The sequence below is a fragment of the Nerophis lumbriciformis genome, linkage group LG15 (genome assembly GCF_033978685.3).
Source record: "Nerophis lumbriciformis linkage group LG15, RoL_Nlum_v2.1, whole genome shotgun sequence".
Lineage (NCBI taxonomy): Eukaryota > Metazoa > Chordata > Actinopteri > Syngnathiformes > Syngnathidae > Nerophis > Nerophis lumbriciformis.
Genome location: NC_084562.2, coordinates 31,786,801 through 31,812,262, shown reverse-complemented (window position 1 = coordinate 31,812,262; position 25,462 = coordinate 31,786,801). Strand labels below are relative to the sequence as shown.

Here is a 25,462-nt window from a genome sequence, read left to right as displayed (position 1 = left end):
CATAAAGTATATTAGGTATTAACATTAACATTTCAAACCCTGGTGGTGTAATGGGACATGTTTCAGTCTTCTGTGGCAGAGGGCAAAGGGCTTGATTCCTGCGGGATAGACATCCGGTATAAAAAGTGAGGTAAATCATCAAGTAACTGTCTCGCTGAAAAAGCTGATACATAAACACTATGAACATTTTAAGTTAATATTACATTTCATCATTCTGCTTTTTTTTTTTATGTACGGTGCCGATAATTATATTAGCTCCAGGGACGCACTTTGGGCACCTTTGGTCTAAGCTATACCTTAACTTTCTTTTAAATTAAATTCAAGTAAATTGTAAGAATGATAAGCTAATTAAATTAAATGGTTAGCAGTAATATTAAGCTGTAATTCTCAAAAACATTTTTCCACAGACAAATAAAAATGAGACGCAAGTTTAACTTTAGGAACCTCTGTGAAAAGGGAGATTAGCATATTCAACAAACAAACAGCTTGTATGTTAGATTAAATTAATTTAGCAACGTATATATAAAGTACATTGAATTAAATACTAGCATTAACGTTTCAACTTTTTTTCTAGGGACAAGCCGAACAATTGGCCACCGATCAGTATCGGACTAATTTCGTAAAAAAGTATGGTATTGGCCATCGCCAATTAATGCCTTTCTTTGCCAATCACATAGGTCGATCCCTTCTGTCTGATTCTTTGTTGAAAAAATATCTGCCCCCTAAAAATACCATCATTGTTCCTTTACAGGCCTATAGCAATCCGCGCAAATAGTAAGAATTAAATGCAAAGAACATTTTTGATTGTCTATATAATTTTAGTGAGAAACATTGTAGAATGTTGTTGGACCCTGGGCTGCACCTTGGGACCCCTGTAATAAACGAATAATGGTGACTGTTTGTCAACATCACCCGAGGAATGGTTGCCTGTATCGCATACATGGATTTGAACTTTGATGCTCCCTCTCATTTCTTGGAATTATCTCGGCGACTGACCTTATCAGGGTCCTGGGTGCTCCATGCTTGCACGATGCTCATGTGCTTGTTGAGCTGCGTCTTGACCGCCTGCTCGATGTGACTGTTGAACTTCATGAAGCACACGTAACTGACGTAGCCCAGCACCAGCATGGCGCTCTCCCACCACAGGATCATGTTGTCCAGGAAGAAGACGATGAGCATGATGAGGTCCAGGGTGTAGAAGGACACGTCCCGGAAGAGCGGCCACCATGTCAGGTGCAGCACTTCGCGGGAGAAGATGGCACACATGCCTATCACAAAGAGGATGTTGAAGACGGCCGAGCCTATGATGGTGCCGATGCCTACGTTGCTGTGGGAGACAAAGACGCCAATCAGGGAGGTAAAAAGCTCCGGAGCCGAGCCGCCAGAAGCCATGAATGTGGCGCCGGCCACATCGTCGGAGATGTCCAGTTTTTTTGTGATGACCTCTAAGGCCGGAACGAAGAACTCATCACAGACTATAGCGAGGGCTACAAACATGTAAATCATCCCGCTGGCGTGTAGCACCACCCAGCCTTGGCGTCGCTGCTCCACTGAGAAGATGTCCTCTGGGTATTCACCCTTTCTGTGGGGGGGCTGTGGTGGAGGACGTGGTGTGGGTGTGATGGTGGTGGGAGGAGGTTGTGGTTCAATGTAAATACACTGTTCGATATCCGTCCTGTTGACGATGATAACTACAGGGGTGGACGGGGTGCTCGCAGGCAACGTGACCTCTTCCTGCGTCACATTACGTGCAATCGCCTCCCGAACCTCGACCTGTAAAACATCATCACCTCCTTCTTCTTCTTCTACATTTGTCTGGGTGGAGAGCTCCGACAGCCTGGCTCTCAGCATCAGTGAGTAGAAGAAGCACAGTAGCACACCTGAGATGAAAAAAAGGACACGGCTGCACCTGAGTCTTCTCTGAGGTGGATGAACATTTATCGTCCTCATGGTCCAAAAAGAAAATTATGTCCAACACATTGGACAAATTGCCGCTAAGTGCTGAGAAGACACGCAAGCAAGTGTCCAATATGTTTCATCCTATGGTGGCTGCAGCTTCCTGTGGCAAAAGAAAACAAAACATAAGATAAATGTATCTGATTTTTAATAGGGTTGATACTGCATACTTTCTGCATCAGTAAACACAAGGCCAATACTGCCAATCCCAGTACTCTTTACTTGTACATTTTCAAGAAAAATAAAGTACTTTTTTAGTTTTGTGGCTGTGTGTAGAAGTGACTGGTTGCATCAGCTCTGCTCTTTTAATGTATTTAATGTCCTTTGTATTCTTTTATGTTTTCCTCTTACACACATGTTTATGTGTGCTGTGGCTATGAGGGTTTTTTTCTTCCTTGGCCCAGGCTCAGACTGAATTTTTTTTTTCTGACCCCCCATTTCCAGCATTCTCACCTTTTTGTAAGGGGCGCCGGAAGTTGGCAGACCCGTCAGCGATCCTGTTCTGTCTCCCTGTAATGTTTGTCTGCTCTTGAATGGGATTGTGCTGAAAATCTTAATTACCCCTCAGGGATCTGATTCTGAAATGTGCCTTTTTTATTTTGTTGATGATTATATACAGAATAAAAGAAAGGACAATATTTTGTGGCAACAGTTTGGTTGCCAATTAGAGCCGCTAGAAAAGTTGCTAAATAGTGTTGGGGTATACGGTTTTTGTACACACTTTTCGTACAATTCAGTTTTCCATGTACATTTTTGCCATCAATTTGTCCCATTTTTTCCCATATACCATCTTGTTTATTGTACGGCTACACATTACACATCACGACCTAGTCCGTATCATTCCTTGGAATTGAGTGCCCAAACAAAACATCCCGCAGTGCTACTGTAAAATAAGCCACTAAGAGACCATAAGAAATTGTTAGTGACAGCACTTTGATGAAGAAGGGGAGAAACACTGTTAAATTCAAGAACAAACTTGGAGAAAAGCATAAAGTATAATGGTGCTGTCCCCTCTGCCCTCTAAGTCAACAAGAGTGAAATAAATGTTTTTTGTATTAATAATTTGGGGTGTCTGGAACGGATACATTTGATTTAATATATTTCTTAAGGAACAAATTGCCTCCGCTTTTGCAGAATTCAGTTTTTGTCGAACGTTTTGAAACGGATTACTATCGAAAACCAAGGTACTTCAATACAGTGCTGTTACGGAGATGCCAATAAAAGACTGATTTTATCCTGCCGACATTACAACATAACAATAATGAATCTTACAAATAGGGATGTGCAGTGCCTCCGGAAAGTATTCACAGCGCTTCACTTTTTTTCACATTACAGTCTTATTACAAAATGGAATAAATTCATTTTTGTCCTCAAAATTCTACAGACAATACCCCATTATGACAAACTGAAAAGGTTTTTTTGGTCTTCATCCAGGATGTCTCTGTACATTGCTGCATTCATCTTTCCCTTTATCCTCACTAGTCTTCCAGTTCCTGCCGCCGAAAAACATCCCCACAGCATGATGCTGCCACCACAATTCACTGTAGGGTTAGTATTGGCCTGGTGATGAGCAGTGCCTGGTTTCCTCCAAACATGATGCCTGGCATTCACGCCAAAAACTTCAATCTTAGTCTTATCAGACAAGAGAATGTTGTTTCTCATGGTCTGAGAGTCTGGCAAACTTTTAACTAAGAAATGGCTTCCGTCTGGCCACTATATCATACAGGCCTGATTAGTGGATTGCTGCAGAGATGATTGTTCTTCTGGAAGGTTCTACTCTCTCCGCAGAGGAAAGCTGTAGCTCTGACAAAGTGACCATCGGGTACTTGGTCACCACCATGACTAGACTAAGATGAATGCAGCAATGTTTCGAGACATCCTCGATGAAAACCAACACTTACCATCCAACCTGATGGAGCTTGAAAGAGGAATGGCAGAAACTGGCCAAAGATTTGTATTCAATAAGACTTGAGGCTGTAATTGCTGTCAAAGCATCAACAAAAGATTGAGCAAAGGCTGCAAATACTTTTTTTGATTCTAGTTTTAATAAATTTGCTAAATTACAAAAAAAACATTTGCACATTATCGTTATGGGTTATTGTGTGGAATTGTGAGGACAAAATTGAATAAGGATGTAGCATAACAAAATATGGGAAAAGAGAACACTGTGAATACTTTCCGGATGTACTGTAACAATAAACAGTAATTATGATAACCGCTGCAAAATTCCCAATGGTTAGTATTAGTGTCTTAAATTAAAATGATGGAAAAACTGTGAATGATAACTGTACTTCGATAGACTCACGGACTGACTGACTGACATATACCAGTACTCAGAGGAATAAGACACAGAGGTGTTTTTACGATGCATTCAACAATCACTGAACAGAGTAGGACACCACAACGCCTGGCAGAAACAATATATAATTATAATAGACTATTTGTTGCGCACTTTTTCCATCCATCCATCCATTTTCTACCGCTTATTCCCTTTGGGGTCGCGGGGGGCGCTGGAGCCTATCTCAGCTACAATCGGGCGGAAGGCGGGGTACACCCTGGACAAGTCGCCACCTCATCGCAGGGCCAACACAGATAGACAGACAACATTCACACTCACATCCACACACTAGGGCCAATTTAGTGTTGCCAATCAACCTATCCCCAGGTGCATGTCTTTGGAAGTGGGAGGAAGCCGGAGTACCCGGAGAGAACCCACGCAGTCACGGGGAGAACATGCAAACTCCACACAGAAAGATCCCGAGGCCGGGATTGAACTCACGACTACTCAGGACCTTCGTATTGTGAGGCAAACGCACTAACCCCATTACAACAGATAAAATACTAAGGACTAAAACACTAGTTGAGTTGAGTTGAGTTGAGTTTGTGTTTATTTCAAACATGCATGCATACAACATGATACATCACAATTTCCAATTTCTCTATTCAACATGTTCGGAAAGGAGTAGGAAGAAGCAGAGCTTATTTTTTCCTACCCCTTTTCCCAGTGGTGTGCCGTCAGGGCCAGCAAGGCCTTCTCTGCTGGCCCAACATAACCAGAAATCATGATCATAAATAAAGATAAAAGTAATTTTTAATTTACTTTCCCTAAATATCTAAAAGTATTCATATTCTCTTCATGTCATATTATGCTCCTTCCAGCGCTGTTGTTTTTAAAATAGAGTTTTTATTAAATCAGAATTCAGCTAGCTTATGTTGCCATGCTGTACCAAATCTGCCTAGAGCCTTCAGAATGGAGAATGCAGGCGTCCATGCGCTGTAAGTGAACGGACACAAACATTTGACAGACAGTTGCGATAGCCAATCAGATTACGTGTTGTTGTCAGTAAGGCCTTCTGGATGGCCTAAGGCAGATATATAGTGATGTTATGAGCTAGGTAACATATGAACTCCATTACCAGCATGCCACAGTAGTGAAGAGCATGCGCAGTAGCCCCGTTTAGGTTGTTGAATGTAGACGTGCAGCGGGATGTTTTTGATGAGCACGCTGTGGAGTAAACTTTAAGAACTCAGCCAACACGCCTCGTCTGCATCTTTTATGATTAGACAAGACAACACATATTTGCAAGGCCATTTTCAAGAAGGACATTTAAGGAGAAACTAAATCTTGTGAGACGATTTCAGCCAACCCCGGAAGCCAGCTCAGCTGTCCTGGCGATGAAATGTGAGTTCAGATATTTTATTTCTTTATTATTTCACGTCTAATATGTTTTAAGATATGTTGTTATTGTTATTGATGTATATGTTATTGATTTTTAAATGCGGCAGAAAATAACCCGTTTTGTACAATGCCCAGTAGTGCGTAACTGTGTTTCTGTATAGTATTTCTCCAGCAATGGTCACGTGGTGACATCGATGATGGTATTTTGAGAGGTAATCATTGAAGTCGGACATCACTGAAGGCCTAGGTGGGAAACGCACGGCCCGCCACTGCCTTTTCCTTTACATAGCAGTTGCTATCAATGAGCATAGGGAAAAAATTTGATTTTCTAACAGTGTGTCTATTTATTTTAGTTATATATCCATCCATCCATCCATTTTCTACCGCTTATTCCAGATTTCAGTGTGTAGAAATTAGAGATGTCCAATAATATCGGCCTGCCGATATTATCGACCGATAAATGTAGTTAAAATGCAATATCGGAAATTATCCATATCGTTTTTTATTATCGGTATCGTGGTTTTTTTTGTTTGTTTTTTTGTTTTGTTTTTATTAAATCAACATAAAAAACACAAGATACACTTACAATTAGTGCACCAACCCAAAAAACCTCATTCACACAAAAGGGTTCTTTCTTTCTGTTATTAATATTCTGGTTCCTACATTATATATCAATATATATCAATACAGTCTGCAAGGGATACAGTCCGTAAGCACACATGATTGTGCGTGCTGCTGCTCCACTAATAGTACTAACCTTCAACAGTTAATTTGACTAATTTTCATTAATTACTAGTTTCTATGTAACTGTTTTTATATTGTTTTACTTTCTTTTTTATTCAAGAAAATGTTTTTAATTTATTTATCTTGTTTTATTATTATTTTTAAAAAGTACCTTATCTTCACCATACCTGGTTGTCCAAATTAGGCATAATAATGTGTTAATTCTACGACTGCATATGTCGGTTGATATCGGTATCGGTAATTAAAGAGTTGGACAATATCGGAATATCGGATATCGGCAAAAAGCCATTATCGGACATCCCTACTTTTTGGGAACATTCAACAATACCGCGAAAAAAATAACCATGATAATTTAGCAGAGGTGGGACCAAGTCATTGTTTTGCAAGTCACAAGTAAGTCTCAAGTCTTTGCCCTCAAGTCCGAGTCAAGTCCCGAGTCAAGACAGGCAAGCCCCGAGTCAAGTCCAAAGTCAAGACTGGAAAGTCTCAAGTCAAGTCCTAAGTCCTGCATTTTGAGTTTCGAGTCCTTTCAAGTCCTTTTAACCACAGACTAATATATTAACACAGATTGTGTATGCTTTTCAAACGCTGTATTTATTTATTAAAACAAGTGCATTTTAAATTGCAGGAAAGAAAATTGTGCTGACATTGCACTTTATAATAGCACTATTAACCAGTCATTTTAAACATTAACTCATTCCTTTACAGAACAAACACATTGAAAAATAAAGTGCAAATGTACTTATTTGTACAAAAGTGTTAACATTGAAAAAACATGACATATATGTGAACATAACAAAAAAGTTGTACTTTTTATATGTCAGGGCCCTATGCTGCATTGCATCTGCAAAAGACCAAATTAGCCAAGAGTCTGTCAGTCATTTGTGCACGATGGGGGCGTAGTATGATGCCACCATGGCTGAAAACTCGCTCCACTGGAGCACTGGAGGCAGGCACTGCCAAGACTCTCATGGCCACTCGGAACAGTGAAGGAAGAGTCTTCATGTCCAATGCCCAGAACAAAAGGGGGGAGAGAGTTGTTTTGGGTTGGTGCACTACTTGTGAGTGCATCTTGTGTTTTTTATGTTGATTTAATTAAAAAAAGAAAAGAAAAAAAAAAAATTCTTGTGCGGCCTGATACCAATCGATCCACGGACCAGTACCGGGCTGCGGCCCGGTGGTTTGGGACCACTGAGGTAAACAACCAACAGTATGTCAGAAAGCTAGCTAAAACGGTACACATATTCATAATATAGTATACATTTTAACTGACCTTTATTTTACTATTTTTGTCTTTTTTTAGGTGGCTAAAATACGCGGTGCTGCCGTCTAACGTTACGTGTGATATATTGACTAACGTAACCCTGCTTAAAAAAAATCACTGAACAAAAAGTATGAATAAGGTAGTGAACTGCAACAGATTCCCGTGTTTGCAATAACGTTATAACGTTAGCAGTGAGTTTACAGCCTCACTGATTTAACTACACAGCAAATAAAAGTCACGTTACTTAGCCAATAAACGTTATCTTACATTCAAAACTTACCGTTCTTTGTGCAACTTCAAATGCCGGACGAAGTTGGAAGTTGTTGCCTCTCCATCAGTCATTTTGGAACCGCATGTGTTGCATACTGCAAACCGTTTTGTGTTGACCACCTCGTAATTTTTATACCCAAACAAAATTATTTTAGGTATCATTTTTTGTTCACTGGCGTGTGGTTTGGACATGTCTTCTTCGTTGGTTGTCCTGCAATTTGATTGGATGAATGCTGTGTGATGAAAACAAAGTAGATCTAATTTGATTGGCTGTTGTACTGAGAGCACACCAGCTGACACACGCAACGCTGATAGACAAGTACACAATGAAAAATACGGAGCGCTCCCGAATAACTTTTTCATCTTTGGGTTTTGGGGAAAGTAGCAAGTCATGTCAAGTCATGTCAATTCAAAAGGCTCAAGTCCAAGTGAAGTCACAAGTCATTGATGTTAAAGTCTAAGTCGAGTTGCAAGTCTTTTTACATTTTGTCAAGTCGAGTCTAAAGTCATCAAATTCATGACTCGAGTCTGACTCGAGTCCAAGTCATGTGACTCGAGTCCACACCTCTGTAATTTAGGTCATATGAAATTTTCGAATCGTTACATCCCTAAAATATAAAAATAAAAAGACAACCAATAATATCAAAACAATAACATTATTCCTAAATTCTGTTTCATACATGCAATTATTTAGGAAAAACTGGTATTGGTTCTGCATTCAAATACTTTGGGCTCAAAGACCTCCTGTGTCCAACCAAGCACGTATTCCCAATATAACAACATCAATAAATATTGCACTATCAACCACAGAAATAAACGGAAAGAGGCCAATCTCATGACCTATAAATAACAGTATCAACATGATTCTGGCACTTGCATGTTGTCAATCCACCCAAGCCTACTTTCTATGCACTGCATTCTATTTAACCACCTGTTACTATGACTACACAAATCACTTGTTTTTAATTCCATTTAACATACTTTGTCATATTTGAATTCCTTTATTATTTACTATTCCGAGTGCTAGTTAGAGGAGACACACGTGCCGCCAATGGCAATGAATTAGCTAGCCAAACACGTACGCTAATTTGACCATTGTTGTTTTGTTTTTTTAAATAATAATGTAATAGTGCTTTTGTTTTTACTCGAAACAAATAAAAGTGATGGAAATGAAGCGGTCTTACCTCTGCCGCCAGCTGCTCGACCGGCTTTTGTCTCTCCCACGAGTGGGCTTCACTTGACGGTTCCCTGAGCTGCTGAGAGTCGCTGACGGTGGATCTGTGGGAGCTGGAACATAACAATGTACCTGAGCTGACTGGAACAATAATGGCTCACTGCATTTCAGAGCTGGAACAAAGCTCAGCATAAAGCTACTAAGAGGATTGGGAGCTCTCATCTGCCCTTTTAGACACATAGCTGTATCAATGAGACAACATCTGACAGGTCTAATTGTGCTCTACAGGTAAAAGCCAGTAAATTAGAATATTTTGAAAAACTTGATTTATTTCAGTAATTGCATTCAAAAGGTGTAACTTGTACATTATATTTATTCATTGCACACAGACTGATGCATTCAAATGTTTATTTCATTTAATTTTGATGATTTGAAGTGGCAACAAATGAAAATCCAAAATTCCGTGTGTCACAAAATTAGAATATTACTTAAGGCTAATACAAAAAAGGGATTTTTAGAAATGTTGGCCAACTGAAAAGTATGAAAATGAAAAATATGAGCATGTACAATACTCAATACTTGGTTGGAGCTCCTTTTGCCTCAATTACTGCGTTAATGCGGCGTGGCATGGAGTCGATGACTTTCTGGCACTGCTCAGGTGTTATGAGAGCCCAGGTTGCTCTGATAGTGGCCTTCAACTCTTCTGCGTTTTTGGGTCTGGCATTCTGCATCTTCCTTTTCACAATACCCCACAGATTTTCTATGGGGCTAAGGTCAGGGGAGTTGGCGGGCCAATTTAGAACAGAAATACCATGGTCCGTAAACCAGGCACGGGTAGATTTTGCGCTGTGTGCAGGCGCCAAGTCCTGTTGGAACTTGAAATCTCCATCTCCATAGAGCAGGTCAGCAGCAGGAAGCATGAAGTGCTCTAAAACTTGCTGGTAGACGGCTGCGTTGACCCTGGATCTCAGGAAACAGAGTGGACCGACACCAGCAGATGACATGGCACCCCAAACCATCACCCAACCATGCAAATTTTGCATTTCCTTTGGAAATCGAGGTCCCAGAGTCTGGAGGAAGACAGGAGAGGCACAGGATCCACGTTGCCTGAAGTCTAGTGTAAAGTTTCCACCATCAGTGATGGTTTGGGGTGCCATGTCATCTGCTGGTGTCGGTCCACTCTGTTTCCTGAGATCCAGGGTCAACGCAGCCGTCTACCAGCAAGTTTTAGAACACTTCATGCTTCCTGCTGCTGACCTGCTCTATGGAGATGGAGATTTCAAGTTCCAACAGGACTTGGCGCCTGCACACAGCGCAAAATCTACCCGTGCCTGGTTTACGGACCATGGTATTTCTGTTCTAAATTGGCCCGCCAACTCCCCTGACCTTAGCCCCATAGAAAATCTGTGGGGTATTGTGAAAAGGAAGATGCAGAATGCCAGACCCAAAAACGCAGAAGAGTTGAAGGCCACTATCAGAGCAACCTGGGCTCTCATAACACCTGAGCAGTGCCAGAAACTCATCGACTCCATGCCACGCCGCATTAACGCAGTAATTGAGGCAAAAGGAGCTCCAACCAAGTATTGAGTATTGTACATGCTCATATTTTTCATTTTCATACTTTTAGTTGGCCAACATTTCTAAAAATCCCTTTTTTGTATTAGCCTTAAGTAATATTCTAATTTTGTGACACACGGAATTTTGGATTTTCATTTGTTGCCACTTCAAATCATCAAAATTAAATGAAATAAACATTTGAATGCATCAGTCTGTGTGCAATGAATAAATATAATGTACAAGTTACACCTTTTGAATGCAATTACTGAAATAAATCAAGTTTTTCAAAATATTCTAATTTACTGGCTTTTACCTGTATATTGAGGTTGTGCACATTGAGAGGTGTGGTTTGCTTTTCTTAAGTTTCAATTTAAAGGAATTTTTTTCTTGTTCTCATTCAAATAAATACGACCATACCACCTGAATGATTTTCTTTTTCTTTTTTTTTTTTACATTATTGCATTCATATTCCACAATGTGTCCAATTGTTTGGAAAGCAGATACTTCATTTTCATCAATGGTGTCCAAAATGTGGTGTGGGTGCCACAGGTGCCTTCCTGTTCCCGTATTTTAATAATTTAATAAAAAACGTTTTTATAATGATAATTTAAAGGGGAATTGGTGGAGAAGGCCTGGCTCTCAGTCTCCGTTCTAATTCATCCCAAAGGTGTTCTATTGGCTTCAGGTCAGGACTCTGTGCAGGCCAGTCAAGTTCATCCACACCAGACTCTGTCATCCATGTCTTTATGGACCTTGCTTTGTGCACTGGTGCACAGTCATGTTGGAAGAGGAAGGGGCCCGCTCCAAACTGTTCCCAGAAGGTTGGGAGCATGGAATTGTCCAAAATGTTTTGGTATCCTGGAGCATTCAAAGTTCCTTTCACTGGAAGTAAGGGGCCAAGCCAAACTCCTGAAAAACAACCCCACACCATAATTTCTCCTCCACCAAATTTCACACTCGGCACAATGCAGTCCGAAATGTACCGTTCTCCTGGCAACCTCCAAACCCAGACTCGTCCATCAGATTGCCAGATGGAAAAGTGTGATTCATCACTCCAGAGAACGTGTCTCCACTGCTCAAGAGTTCAGTGGTGACGTGCTTTACACCACTGAATCTGACGCTTTGCATTGGACATGGTGATGTATGGCTTAGATAGAGCTGCTCGGCCATGGAAACCCATTCCATGAAGCTCTCTGCGTACTGTACGTGGGCTAATTGGATGGTCACATGAAGTTTGGAGCTCTAATACATAAACATGCTAGATTGTATGATCATTTGGATGGGTGGCCAAATACTTTTGGCAATATAGCGTATATTAACTAAGTATTAGTGATATTGTTATAAGAAACTAGACTATGCAGTTATTGACAAACCGAGCTGGGGGGCTGCTGTTTCGCCTCAAAGTTGGTCAAAGTTAATTCTAGACTATCAATAATGCCTTTCACTTGTATTGTAGAAAGGTGCTGCCATAAACCGGGAAGTTGGTCGCTTTTGACATTGAACTTAGTCCCGGACATGGCAAGAGAAACAAGAAAAGACGGTTGTTTGCAACCACCTTTTTTGCCAATGGGAGCAGACGTTGTACAGTAAGTGATTGTTTTAACTTCTAAAACTTGTAGCTCATCCTCCTTATATTCAGGCTAAAAAATATAAGGTTCTGGATCAACATTTATTGTCGCTCATGGGGTCTGAAGTTCAAGTACGCTTAAAATGACTAAAATGCGTAAATATTACATGTGATTATGAATATGCCTGTTACTACATTACATAGTATATACTTATAGCGTGTATATGAAATGCTGTTAGGAGGTTTTTGAATGTTTTTTTTAAGAGTACTTATAGGCGGAATTAAGCGAATCCCATTAGCCTCATTGTTAGCTGACTCTTGCCAGCGTTTATTTACGAGTTAAAATGCATAAAAAAAGAAAAACATATGTGTGCACATAAGGATTGTGAATGATAAAGAAAATTACCCACCAAAAAGTGAAGTTCCCCTTTGAATAGAAAGTGTTTTGATGGCACTATCTTCACAGATCAAAAAATATTACTGAAGCGATGAAGAGCCCCGCATCATGTTGTGTAAATTTACATTTTGTAATTCCAAAACCATACACTGTATGCCTGTAACTGTCCCTTAACGAGTAAACCCTAATTTAAAAAGTATTGGATAACTGTGGAAAAAAATAGTATCGGGTTTTGAGTTGTTTTTTTAGCTTTTTATTGGTGCTATTAAGGTTTTAACTGTACTATTCTATTCTACAAAATGCAATTAAACAAGTAAAACACTTACGGAATTTAAATATTGAAACAAAAAAAAGCCTGATTGTCACATTTAGCACAAAGCTGAGATGCAGGCTGTTTTCACTTTAAATATTAAAAAATATTAGTATACTTACACTGCTTTGGTTCTAAATATCAAAAAGGCCATCGCATCCTTTGATTTTTCAGTTGGAAAAAAATGTTCAGACACCTACAGTATGTAGCTATGCAAGTCTATCATTGACAAATATCACGGTGCAAAATGTTTTTTTTTAATTATTTTGTTCATTTAAGTGTGCCCTATTATGGTCAAGTACCGTAATGTTCGAGGAGGTCTGGACACAAACATCCATATAGTTTTCAATTACCGGTATACAAAATATTACATTTTATATATATATATATATATATATGTATATATATATATATATATATATATATATATATATATATATATATATGTATATATATATATATATATATATATATATATATATATATATTAAATACATATTGTTTTTATGTATTAATTGGGCTATATTAATATTTGTGTTTATTGTCCCAAAAAATCAGTGACATGCAGTCACTAGAGGCAGGTGAGGCGGGGCCTCACCTGCCATCATGGAAAGAAAAGAAATGTAAAAAGGGACGGTGTGGCAAAGTTGGTAGTGTGGCCGTGCCAGCAATCGGAGGGTTGCTGGTTACTGGGGTTCAATCCCCACCTTCTACCATCCTAGTCACGTCCGTTGTGTCCTTGAGCAAGTCACTTCACCCCTTGCTCCTGATGGCTGCTGGTTGTCAACAACTGTATGTGTGTAAAATATTTATTGTGCTGAGCGATCATAAAACGGCTGCAAAAGACGCACTGGCTGAGGCTCGCAGTAATCCCGCCTCCTGCACCCCCGCCGTAGAATGCACCCCCTGATGGGGGTGTTATATCAACTAAAGCCCACACTTAAACTCTCCACGTGCAAGATTGAATCTATTTAAAAAAGTTATTTCATAAGAAGCCAAAAAGTGCAAAAACAGTAATGTTTGTGTTGGAGGAGTTGTGAATGACTGCAGGGCCACAACATTAGGTACACCTGCAGACTGCAGGTGTACCTAATTCACAACTCCTCCAACACGAACATTATTGTTTTTGCACTTTTTGGCTTCTTATTAAATAACTTTTGTAACCTATTTTTATGGGCTTTCCTCTTTGTGATGTTAAGTTCCTGTTATGCGCTGTTATACAGTATATGCCTTGAGCTCTTATTTTGAAGGCGCTAAGAGCGGAAGTGATGACACGTTGGAGTGGAGCGGAGGTTTTTGAAAGAAGGTAAATAAAGTGGCCCTCGTGTAAACTGGAGCCTCCGTGTTTGTTATTTTGTAGTTTCATACAGTATAGGCGACATTTATAAACCCTCGGTTACACTTTTTTAAATAGATTCAATCTTGCACGTGGAAAGTTTAAGTGAGGGCTTTAGTTGATATAACACTACCGTCAGGCGGGGGTGCAATAATCCAGCACAACAGCGACGCATGGACTTCATTTATAAGTAATAACGTTTTTTTTATTAAATGTGCTTTTTTGTGTGCTACAGTTTGTATGTGTAAAGTTAAAGTTAAGTTAAAGTACCAATGATTGTCACACACACACTAGGTGTAATGAAATTTGTCCTCTGCATTTGACCCATCCCCTTGATCACCCCCTGGGAGGTGAGGGGAGCAGTGGGCAGCAGCGGCGCCGCGCCCGGGAATAATTTTTGGTGATTTAACCCCCAATTCCAAGCCTTGATGCTGAGTGCCAAGCAGGGAAGAATGCTGGTATGAGCTTTTAAACATAACCCGTTAACTGCTGCCAATCAAATGGTGAATAAGATACTCTTTAGGGTTCATATGTTTGTAAATGTGACTGTGATGAAGTCAGTGCCTCACCAGCCATCAACCTCACCGCACGTCACTGCAAAAAATGCTACTTTTTTGTATTCACATGTGTGTGTATATCTTATCCAGACTTTATTGGACACACTGTACAAGTTAATTATTGACCATACAGTATTACCTGATTATAATACTAACATATACTTTTTGAAAAGTCAGCAATGCACAATCTTAAATATTTTTTATAAGAACACAGTTCCTAAATATTCAGCCATAAAATAATTCTCAAACAGGCCACAATAAAAAGTTGAATATGTTTTTGACTGCAGTAGCACTATACAACACAACATGTGAATCCAATAAGTGAAGAAGGCATACTGTATATTGAATGTTTGCATATATGGTTTCATATATGTCAGGGTTGGAGGGCTGACATCTTCCTTTGAAAAGATGACCATCTTATTTATGGCTGTAGCTAACAATAAATAAACAAGGTGGATGTTTTAATACTCTCAATTCATAGTCAAGCTATGAGAACATCCAGGAAATGGAGGAACAATGTAAGTATTCACCTTTGTGTGTGTACACTAAAGGGAATAAGAAAAGGAAACATCGAGTATGAATGACGTCCTGCTTCATTAGTGGAGCTTGCGTTTCCTTGATCGGTATCGTCTCTGTCTCTGCTTGTATAGATATCGGAAATTGATGAAGAGTCCTGTGGAAGACAAGGTTATTATTTAGTTGATGGATGCAAATAAGCCTTACACACATGATCACAAAAGTAATTCAGCATAATCCATAAAAGAAACCATCTTTACACATCGAACACACAAAAAAAGGAGACCATTCTCGATTAAAGTAGATCCCAGCCTATTTGCGATAAAAAAAAATGAAATTTGGCCTATGATAGAGATTTAAATGATATCGTGATAATGCATGTTGATGCTACAACCTTGTCGTGTGCTGCAACACTGTGTCAATGAATGTAGCATTCTAACAGAGGTGGAAAAAGCATGTCCTTCCATATTGCAGAGTCCTTACTAATCCCTACCTCCATGATGGCAGATAAACTACATTTTTCTTACACGTATCATTATCACTGGAGGAGGAAAAATAGCTTCAAATGCGACACGCAAATCTAGCGAGAAGCCATGATAACCACTAAGCTAGCTTCAAAGGGACGGTATAGCTCGGTTGGTAGAGTGGCTGTGCCAGCAACTTGAGGGTTCCAGGTTCGATGCCCACTTCTACCATCCTAGTCACTGTCGTGTCCCTGGGCAAGACACTTTACCCACACTGGTTTAAAAATGTAACTTAAATATTGAGTTTCACTATGTAAAGCACTATGAGTCACTAGAGAAAAGCGCTATATAAATATAACTCACTTCACTTCAATGTAAAGTAGCGAGTACACTTTAACAGAAGTGTAGCTGGAACCGCGTTACAGCGCAGAGTAACCAGCTGTGAACAAGACCTGAAGGGGGCAGCTATGAATCCAGCAGATTGTACAAGCCAATTCACTCAAGGTTTTCAAGCAGGAAGGTGCTTTGGAAAGACGTGAAGTTGTGTAGCTACACATTCTGTAAGTACAAAACTGTATACTGTAAGCCTGAAATTATTTCCTAGTGAATGAAACGGAATGTAATAACTGTAAGAGGCATAATTATAGAGTTTAGAGTATCAAAATTTGAGATTTTAGGGATTTGCAAATATTGTGGTTTGCTTTGCAATAGTGGAGATCTACTGTACATTGTAGTGTTGTCCCGATACCAATATTTTGGTACCGGTACCAAAATGATTTCGATACTTCCGATATTTTTCTAAAATAAAGAGGACCACAAAAAATGGTATTGTTGGCTTTATTTTAACAAAAAATCTGAGGGTACATTAAACATATTTTTCTTATTACAAGTTTGTCCTTATATAAGATAGTGAACATACAAGATAACTTGTCTTTTATCAGTAAGTAAACAAACAAAGGCTCCTAATTTAGGCTCCAGCGCCCCCCGCGACCCCGAAGGGAATAAGCGGTAGAAAATGAATTATTAATCTACTTGTTCATTTACTGTTATTATCTGCTCACTTTCTCTTTTAACATGTTCTATCTACACTTCTGTTAAAATGTAATAATCATGTATTCTTCTGTTGTTTGGATGCTTTACATTAGTTTTGGATGATACCACAAATTTGGGTATCAATCCTATAGCAAGTTGTTACAGGATCATACATTGGTCATATTCAAAGTCCTCATGTGTCCAGGGACATATTTCCTGAGTTTGTAAACATAATATACATTTTAAAAACACGAAAAAAGATGTTGTGATGCCAAATATTATCTACGTAATTATAGTAGTATCGACTAGATACGCTCCTGTACTTTGGTATCATTACAGTGGATGCTAGGTGTAGATCTATACCTAGCATCCCATGAACCCATGTATCTGTGTTCATGGGTTCTATGAACACAGATACAACTGTATCTACGACGGATACTGCAATACAAAATAGTCTCTCTCTTTTTGATGAAATAACATTAGAGGAACTATTACAGCGTGTAAGTGGGATAAAACAAACAACATGTTTACTTGACCCACTTCCTGGGAAACTTATCAAGGAGCTTTTTGTATTATTAGGTCCATCAGTGCTAAATATTATAAACTTATCACTTTCCTCTGGCACTGTTCCCCTAGCATTCAAGAAAGCGGTTATTCATCCTCTGCTCAAAAGACCTAACCTTGATCCTGACCTCATGGTAAACTACCGACCGGTGTCCCACCTTCCCTTTATTTCAAAAATCCTCGAAAAAATTGTCGCACAGCAGCTAAATGAACACTTAATGTCTAACAATCTCTGTGAACCTTTTCAATCCGGTTTCAGGGCAAATCACTCTACGGAGACAGCCCTCGCAAAAATGACTAATGATCTACTGCTAACGATGGATTCTGATGCGTCATCTATGTTGCTGCTTCTTGATCTTAGCGCTGCTTTCGATACCGTCGATCATAATATTTTATTAGAGCGTATCAAAACACGTATTGGTATGTCAGACTTAGCTTTGTCGTGGTTTAACCCACATATGCGGTCCTCTCCAAGGTTTCTCATAGTCATTCACATCGACGTCCCACTGGGGTGAGTTTTTCCTTGCCCGTATGTGGGCTTTGTACCGAGGATGTCGTTGTGGCTTGTGCAGCCCTTTGAGACACTTGTGATTTAGGGCTATATAAATAAAGATTGATTGAGATTGATTGAGATCCACCAATGGTGTTTGTTTACATTTTGACGCCAGTGAGCTACAGTGTGTAGTGACGCATGTTTAGCTATTCCTCGTCCTGCAGGGATGATACTTGTAAGAAACTTACTTTATTTGTCTCGATGGAGGCGAGGATTAGTGATTTAGAAGTACCGTAGCTGAAACACTGCAGACTGCGGCTGAACTATAGCCGCTAGCTAGCTAGCCATGTAAAGCACCTCTTCCGGTGGGCATTTCAGTGTTACAGCTTCACCTTTATCTTTGGTTTTTAAGGCAAAATGCGTCCGTTCTCCCTTTTCTGTCTACACACATTGTGTGTTTGCCTTACCGAAAATGCTCCTCTGCTCGTAAACCAGCAATGACACGACGTGCCTATGACAGGGGGTGGGGGGTGGTGGACCGGTACTTTTCAGAGGCGGTATAGTACCGAATGATTCATTAGTATCACGGTACTATACTAATACCTGTATACCGTACAACCCTAGTACATTGCTTGATCACATCACAATAAGGAGTCTCAACATGTCACCAAAACAAACATAGAAATAAAAAATCGAATTTACTCAGTCAATAAATGAGCTGGTTGAATGAAAATGACTTAAAGCCTGCGAGAAACACAAATGATGCAATGTGTAGTGGATGCCTCACCTAAGAACATGAGCGCCAGGTAGAGCTGCAGAGTGTACGAGAAGCTTAAGGAGTGCCCCAGCACTGCAGGCAGCGGGAGGCTGAAGAGACGGTTCTCATCAAAGATGGGGAGGGACTGGATCAGAGCCACCGCTGGAGAAATCAATAAAAAGACAAGCTGTCGACAACAACAAAAGAACAAGTATTGCCTGTAATCATCTTTGCCAGCAGGAGGCACTAACCTTCAGCAACAACCCCTAGTGGGTAGAGAGGAATCCAAAGGCTGTATCTTAGCCAGGTCAACAGCTTCCACTCGGTGCCCATGCAGGCCAGCATATAGAAAGGGTACCTGCCACCAAGAAGCCATGGTCAAGTCAGGAATATTATCTGGTCAGCAGGACAGCGGCGTGTTGGAGCTGACCTGAACACCTCGATAGTGCTCCACAGGTAGAACACGAAGAAGACAACAGGTCTGTTCTGCATCTCTTCCAGGCTGCCAAATATGACAAACAAAATGACGTTCCTCCCCGCGACCTGTGACACAATATAGATTAATATCAGACTATTAAGCATAACATAAATCAATGTTTTACAGGGTACAGGGCCGGGATTCCTTACCTGTATCATGGCGGGGAAAACTCCCGTCTTGACCAAGCCTAGCAAAGGATTAATAACTTCCAGCGCGGCCATCATCTGACAGAAATACATCATATCAGCTGTGGTGTGAAAGGTGTCGTAGAAGGAATCTGTGGAGGAACAAACAGCGATAAAGAAACATGACCATAATCTTTAAATGACACCTGTGAATACATTTGCCCCATTTTACTTGCACAATGTATGTAATAATTCAATTTCACCTAAAACATTTCATTTTTGTATTTAAAATTAAATTACTGTAAAATAACACTTCCAGTGTTTTTCAAAGAACTCTAAACTATTTGTGGCGGGGGTCATGGCCTAATTTGCAAAATTGGGCATAATGCATGTAATCTTTATAGACAGTGTGGGATACCAAGTTAGCTAAAAACATTAAATGAAAAACAAATGTGTTTGGAAATTAGTGCTGACAAATGACACTTTTTTTAAATCAGATTATTGTGATTTATCACAGGTTTTTTACTACTTGCATAATTTGAATTAACAAAAAAAAAGACCTCAGTACTTGGACACTGATGCAATTGTATTGTCAGATTGTCAAACAGAAACACTTTAAAATGTTTTACTTAAATGCCCGTCCTTTATTTGCTGTATCAGTAACAGTATCAAACTTTTCTAACTGGCGGCCTAACTTTTTAACTAAAGAATTGTGTTCAATCATTTTTGTAAATGACACACTCACTTGTTTACGAGTACCACATTGAAATTCAACTAGAATCCAATTGTACAAAGCTGAAAAATATTGGCATTATTTTCGACTCAATCCATCCCATTTTGTCCACCAGTGACGGTGTTTTTAATGAATACAAAGGCCTACAACGATACTGTATTCTAGAGATGTCCGATAATGGCTTTTTTTCCGATATCCGATATTGTCCAACTCTTAATTACCGATTCCGATATCAACCGATACCGATATACACAGTCGTGGAATTAACACATTATCATGCCTAATTCTGTTGTGATGCCCCGCTGGATGCATTAAACAATGTAACAAGGTTTTCCTAAATAAATCAACTCAAGTTATGGAAAAAAGTGCCAACACGGCACTGTCATATTTATTATTGAAGTCACAAAGTGCATTATTTTTTTTAACATGCCTCAAAACAGCAGCTTGGAATTTGGGACATGCTCTCCCTGAGATAATCCTGATACCCACTACAACTATGGGAAATACAATATTTTGACTTTCACAAAGTGCATCATTTTTTTTTAACATGCCTCAAAACAACAGCTATAAAAACAATGAAGGCACACAGCTTGAGTCCAGAGTATACTAGAGTAATAAAGTAAACAATAACATAGTCCTCCTTTAGTGCAAGACTGCCTGGCATACTGTATAACAGGAAATTATAAACTGGGCTCAATCTGCCCTGCTCTAACGTATTTGTATGAGTAACAAAAATGTGCTGCAAGCTAGTGGTGAGTGCTTGAAGTGGCCTAGCAGTCAGCCAGAGCTTCTGAAATGCTGTGTTGAGACAGGGCACCTCCGTTCACTGCAAGCTGCAAAGTGTGCACCATGCAGGGCAGACTAGCCATCGTAGCTTTTGCCATATTGCGTGCGTTGTCCCTGACCACATTGTGGGCTTTCGCCTTAGGGTGGTTTTTGTTGTATTTTTGTCTTTTCTCGGCGGAGTCTTTAAGCGACAACTTTTTTCCGGTGTTTTCTTTTCATCCATCTTCCGCTTGTATTCATCGTGTATCTCCTTATGATTCTTGAAGAGGTGGGAGATCAAATTGCTCGTATTAAAGGAAGACGTCTTGCTTCCTCCTCGCATAACCAACTTTTTGCAGTCATTGCAAATTGCCAGTTTTTTACCCGTCAGACACACTTTAAAATAATCCCAAACCGTAGACATGGTGTCGTTAGTCAGTCACCGAGCTCGCTCGCTTGTTAGCCACGGCTACAGCACCAGCAACAACACACTCTTGTTGTTGTTATGCTCCGCTCGCGACGGTTTGATGAGGTCATCAAGCGTCGCCAGTAAACCTCTCATGCTGCAGTCGTGCTGCAACTCCTGTGTTGTGTGTGGGAAAGGGGAGAGGGGAAGAGCTGCTGACTGGGAGACGCGACTGCTCTTTACTTCTCCCTATGTCCGTAAACCGCTCCGTACAGCGGCATTTTGAAAAGTCATTCATTTTACTTTTTGAAACCGATACCGATCATTTTAAAGCATTTATCGGCCGATATTATCGGACATCTCTACTGTAATCCAATGTTGGTCATTATGGTGGTATTTGGAGAGCCAAGTGTTTTCTGAGGTGGCTTCCAGTACACTTAGGATGCAATTTAAATGTTTGATTACCTTTGTACAAAATACTAAACTGTCTAGCACCATCTTATCTTGCTGATAGTATTGCAAAATATGTTCAGTCCAGAAATCTGTGTTCCAAGAACACCGGCTTATTAGAGATTCCCAGGAAGATACATCATTCTTAATATTTCTGTTGACGGGAGAAACTTATGTATCGCCAAATGTTGATGACCCCTCCTTTTTTCACACTTTCTTCTCTTCACTTTCTCCTCACTCAAACCACTGCTTGATTCTAGGAGGGGACCTCAACTTAGTATTTAATCCAAATATAGATCGGTCCAGAGTGACTGGGAGTCACCGTGAGTCTCAGTCAGTGGTAATACTTAAGCAATATATGAAGGGTTATGGTCTTTGCGATGCCTGGCGTTCTTATCACCGCACTCTTAGGGAATACACTTATTTTTCTCCAGTTCACCACTCATTCTCTCGCATTGATTACTTTTTAACTAGTAGCTCAATTTTATCTGACATCTCAAACATTCACATCCATCCTATCATCATCAGTGACCATGCACCTGTCTCACTTTCCCTCACCAACAAAACTATCACTGCACCTATCAAACAATGGAGACTTAATACATCATTACTAAAGGACCCAGACTTCCTAAACTATTTTGAGAAAGAATGGACAGATTTTTTAGATTTTAATGATCAACCAGAAATCACGGCGTGCGTTCTCTGGGAGACGGCAAAAGTAGTTATGCGAGGAAAAAGTATTTCTTATTCATCATACAAGAAAAAAAAGGAACGTTTACTAGAGCAGGAACTTGAAAATGAAATAAAAATATTAGAATTAGCTTATGCGAATTCACAACATGATCACACTCTGAACAAACTGAGAAAACTCAAATTAGATTTAAGAGAAATAATTGATAAGAAAAGTCAATTCCTGCTCCAGAGGTTACGCTTAGAAAAATTTGAACATGACAATAAACCAAGCAAATATTTGGCTAACCAACTAAAATTAAACAAAGAAAAAAACTCTATACCATCCATCAAGGATTCAGCTGGGAACATTACACACGTTCCTGAGGAAATTAACTCCATCTTTAGAGACTTTTACAGAAACTTGTATACACCCCAGATTGACCCATCTCTTTCAGACATTGAGACATTTCTCAATGGTATAGACTTACCTAAATTGAATACAAGGCAGGTATCAAATTTAGATCTTGCTATTTCTGTAGGCGAACTACACGATGCTCTTCAACAGATGCCAAACAATAAAGCACCAGGGCCTGATGGGTTCCCTGTGGAGTTCTACAAAACATTCTGGTCACTGCTAGCTCCAATATTTACGAAAATGGCTTTAGAGATTAAAGAAAACTCATTCCTTCCCCCAAATATGAACTCTGCCACGATCAGTCTCTTGCTAAAACCTGATAAAGACCCAACACTTCCATCCAGTTACCGGCCAATCTTCCTGATTAATGCTGATCTTAAAATTATCTGCAAAGTATTAGCTCAAAGATTAGAAAAAGTCACTCCAGTACATCCTGATCAAACAGGTTTCATCAAAGAGAGACAATCGTCCAACAATGTTCGCCGTCTACTCAATGTGATAGACTATTCTGTTATTCATAATCTAAAAACAGCTGTTGTTTCATTAGATGCTGAAAAAGCATTTGATAGAGTGAACTGGAATTTTCTTCTAGCTACTCTACAGAAATTTGGATTTGGAGACTCATTTATAGAATGGATTAAGGTCCTATATAGTTTTCCTACAGCTTCGGTTAGAACGAACAGCCAAATATCTCCAAGGTTTAATCTTATGAGGGGCACAAGGCAAGGGTGTCCACTTTCTCCGTCACTGTTTGCTATATTTATTGAACCTCTTGCAACCGCTATTCGACAGCATGCAAATATTAAAGGCATCCATACCGCAACCGTTCATCATAAAATAAGCCTTTATGCTGATGATGTATTACTTTTCTTACAAAATCCACATTCTTCTCTTCAAGATACAATCTCACTTATCAATAAATTCAGTTCTATTTCAGATTACTCCATCAACTGGTCCAAATCTACTGTGTTACCAATTAATTTTGACTTTCAGAGCACCTCATCGATTCCACTGCATAAAGGGAACATTAAATACCTGGGAATCAATATTTCCTCCACATTGTCAGATCTGAATCGCTTGAATTACTCCCCAATCTTAAAATCGATTGAGGATGATCTGGCGCGTTGGAAAACACTGCCAATCTCACTTATGGGAAGGGTTTCTACCGTGAAAATGATGGTCTTGCCTAGGGTTAATCATCTATTTTCAATGATTCCAACCAAACCTTCTCAAATCTGGTTTAAGTCACTAGACTCACACATCAATCAGTTTCTTTGGAAGAGTAAACCAGCACGAATCAGCCTTAAAACTTTACAAAAACCCAAAGAACATGGGGGTCTAGAACTCCCAAACTTTTCCTATTATTTCCTTGCAAATAAACTACAATATATATTAAAATGGATCAATCCCACTTTATTAGATAGTTTATGGTTAGAGATTGAACAATCACTTAGCCAGGAGATCCCAATTTCTAACTTGCCCTTTATTAGCCAAATTCTCCGAAAACACAACTGCTTTAAAAGTATTAATATACGCACTACCTTAACAGCTTGGTGGGAGTTTTTGAAAATAACTGGGTCCCCGCTCACTCCATGCCAATTTACGCCTATTTGGAATAATCCTGATTTTCTTTTAAACAAGAAGCCATTGAACTTTCCAACATGGTATGATAAGGGAGTCGGATGCCTTGGGGATATCATCAATGCAAACAGTTTTATCTCTTTTAAAAGTTTAATAACACAATATGCAATCAATCCTAATACATTTCTAGAATATATACAAATCAAATCTGTAATCAGCGCAAGATTCAACAAAACAACATGGGAAAGTAATCCTACGACCGTTAAATTCTTCAAAACATCTGCCCCCAAAGCTTTATCCAAATTATATGCTCTCTTATCAAAAATAGATAACACAACAAGTATTCCAACTTCTAAATGGCACTCAGACGTATCAACAAGCTGTGACCCAGAATTCTGGAAACAAATATGCCTCAATACTACTCGTTTGATTAAGAATCCAAATGTACGACTGATTCAGCTCAAAATACTTTACAGAATACATTACACCGGTCTAAGAATGTATAAAATGGGTTTAGCTGACTCTAACATCTGTGTACACTGCTCAGATAATAAGATAGATAATTACTTGCATTCAATGTGGTCCTGCGCTCCCGTGAGTAACTTTTGGCTTGGAGTGTGCGAGAACCTATCATTAGCGTTAGAGATTCCTATTCCCATCTCCCCCGCACTCTGCCTGTTGGGTGATCTCTCCGCAACTGATCTTGATACAAACAAAACATACCTCCTTATAAATGCGTTAGGCATCGCCAAGAAAATTATTCTCATAAATTGGAAATCAAAAAATAATTTATGTATAAACCTTTACAAAAACATTTTATTAGATTATGTAGTTATGGAAAGAATGTCTGCTGAATCAAACCAACAACTGACAGAATTCCGATCTCTTTGGGCACCGCTAATTAATTTTCTGACCTGACTCCCTTGGGGGCCGGGGCTGGGGCTCTGTCCCGGGGGTCTTGCTCCGTGGGTGGGGGGTCCTGGGTGCCGGGGGGGCCGTGTGCCGCGGGGTCGGGTGGGCCTGGGGTGTGTTTCCTGGTTCCGGCCTGGCGGGCCGATCCGTGGGTGGTCTGGTGGCTGGGGGTGGGTGGAGGTGCCTGGGCGGGTGTTGGGGTGCGGGTGGGGCTGTGGGCGGCCGCCTTGGGTTGGTTGGGGGGGGCTGTCCCTCCCGTGGGTGGTTGGGCGGGGGGTTGCGCCCGTG

At 39.9% G+C, this 25,462-nt stretch overlaps 2 protein-coding genes across 5 annotated transcripts in view; both read right to left on the bottom strand.

Annotated features, from left to right (window-relative positions):
- LOC133616044 (sodium/potassium/calcium exchanger 1-like) overlaps window positions 1-9,341 on the bottom strand; it is a 43,042-nt gene extending 33,701 nt beyond the window's left edge. For 3 of the 4 annotated variants that reach the window (XM_061975051.1, XM_061975053.1, XM_061975054.1), the window contains exons 1-2: window positions 9,098-9,341; window positions 997-2,059 (exon numbers count right to left, since the gene is read on the bottom strand). In XM_061975051.1, the coding sequence (XP_061831035.1) occupies window positions 997-1,950 (954 nt within the window). In that variant the 5' untranslated portion in view covers window positions 1,951-2,059; window positions 9,098-9,341. Of the gene's footprint in view, window positions 1-996; window positions 2,060-7,923; window positions 8,349-9,097 lie in introns of those variants that run through there. The other variant, XM_061975052.2, reaches the window with a different exon arrangement.
- A 5,521-nt stretch (window positions 9,342-14,862) lies between these two features.
- LOC133616237 (very-long-chain (3R)-3-hydroxyacyl-CoA dehydratase-like) overlaps window positions 14,863-25,462 on the bottom strand; it is a 34,264-nt gene continuing 23,664 nt past the window's right edge. The window contains exons 7-11 of the mRNA XM_061975416.2: window positions 19,265-19,392; window positions 19,068-19,180; window positions 18,889-18,995; window positions 18,668-18,799; window positions 14,863-15,484 (exon numbers count right to left, since the gene is read on the bottom strand). Of these exons, the coding sequence (XP_061831400.1) occupies window positions 15,408-15,484; window positions 18,668-18,799; window positions 18,889-18,995; window positions 19,068-19,180; window positions 19,265-19,392 (557 nt within the window). The 3' untranslated portion in view covers window positions 14,863-15,407. The remainder of the gene's footprint in view (window positions 15,485-18,667; window positions 18,800-18,888; window positions 18,996-19,067; window positions 19,181-19,264; window positions 19,393-25,462) is intronic.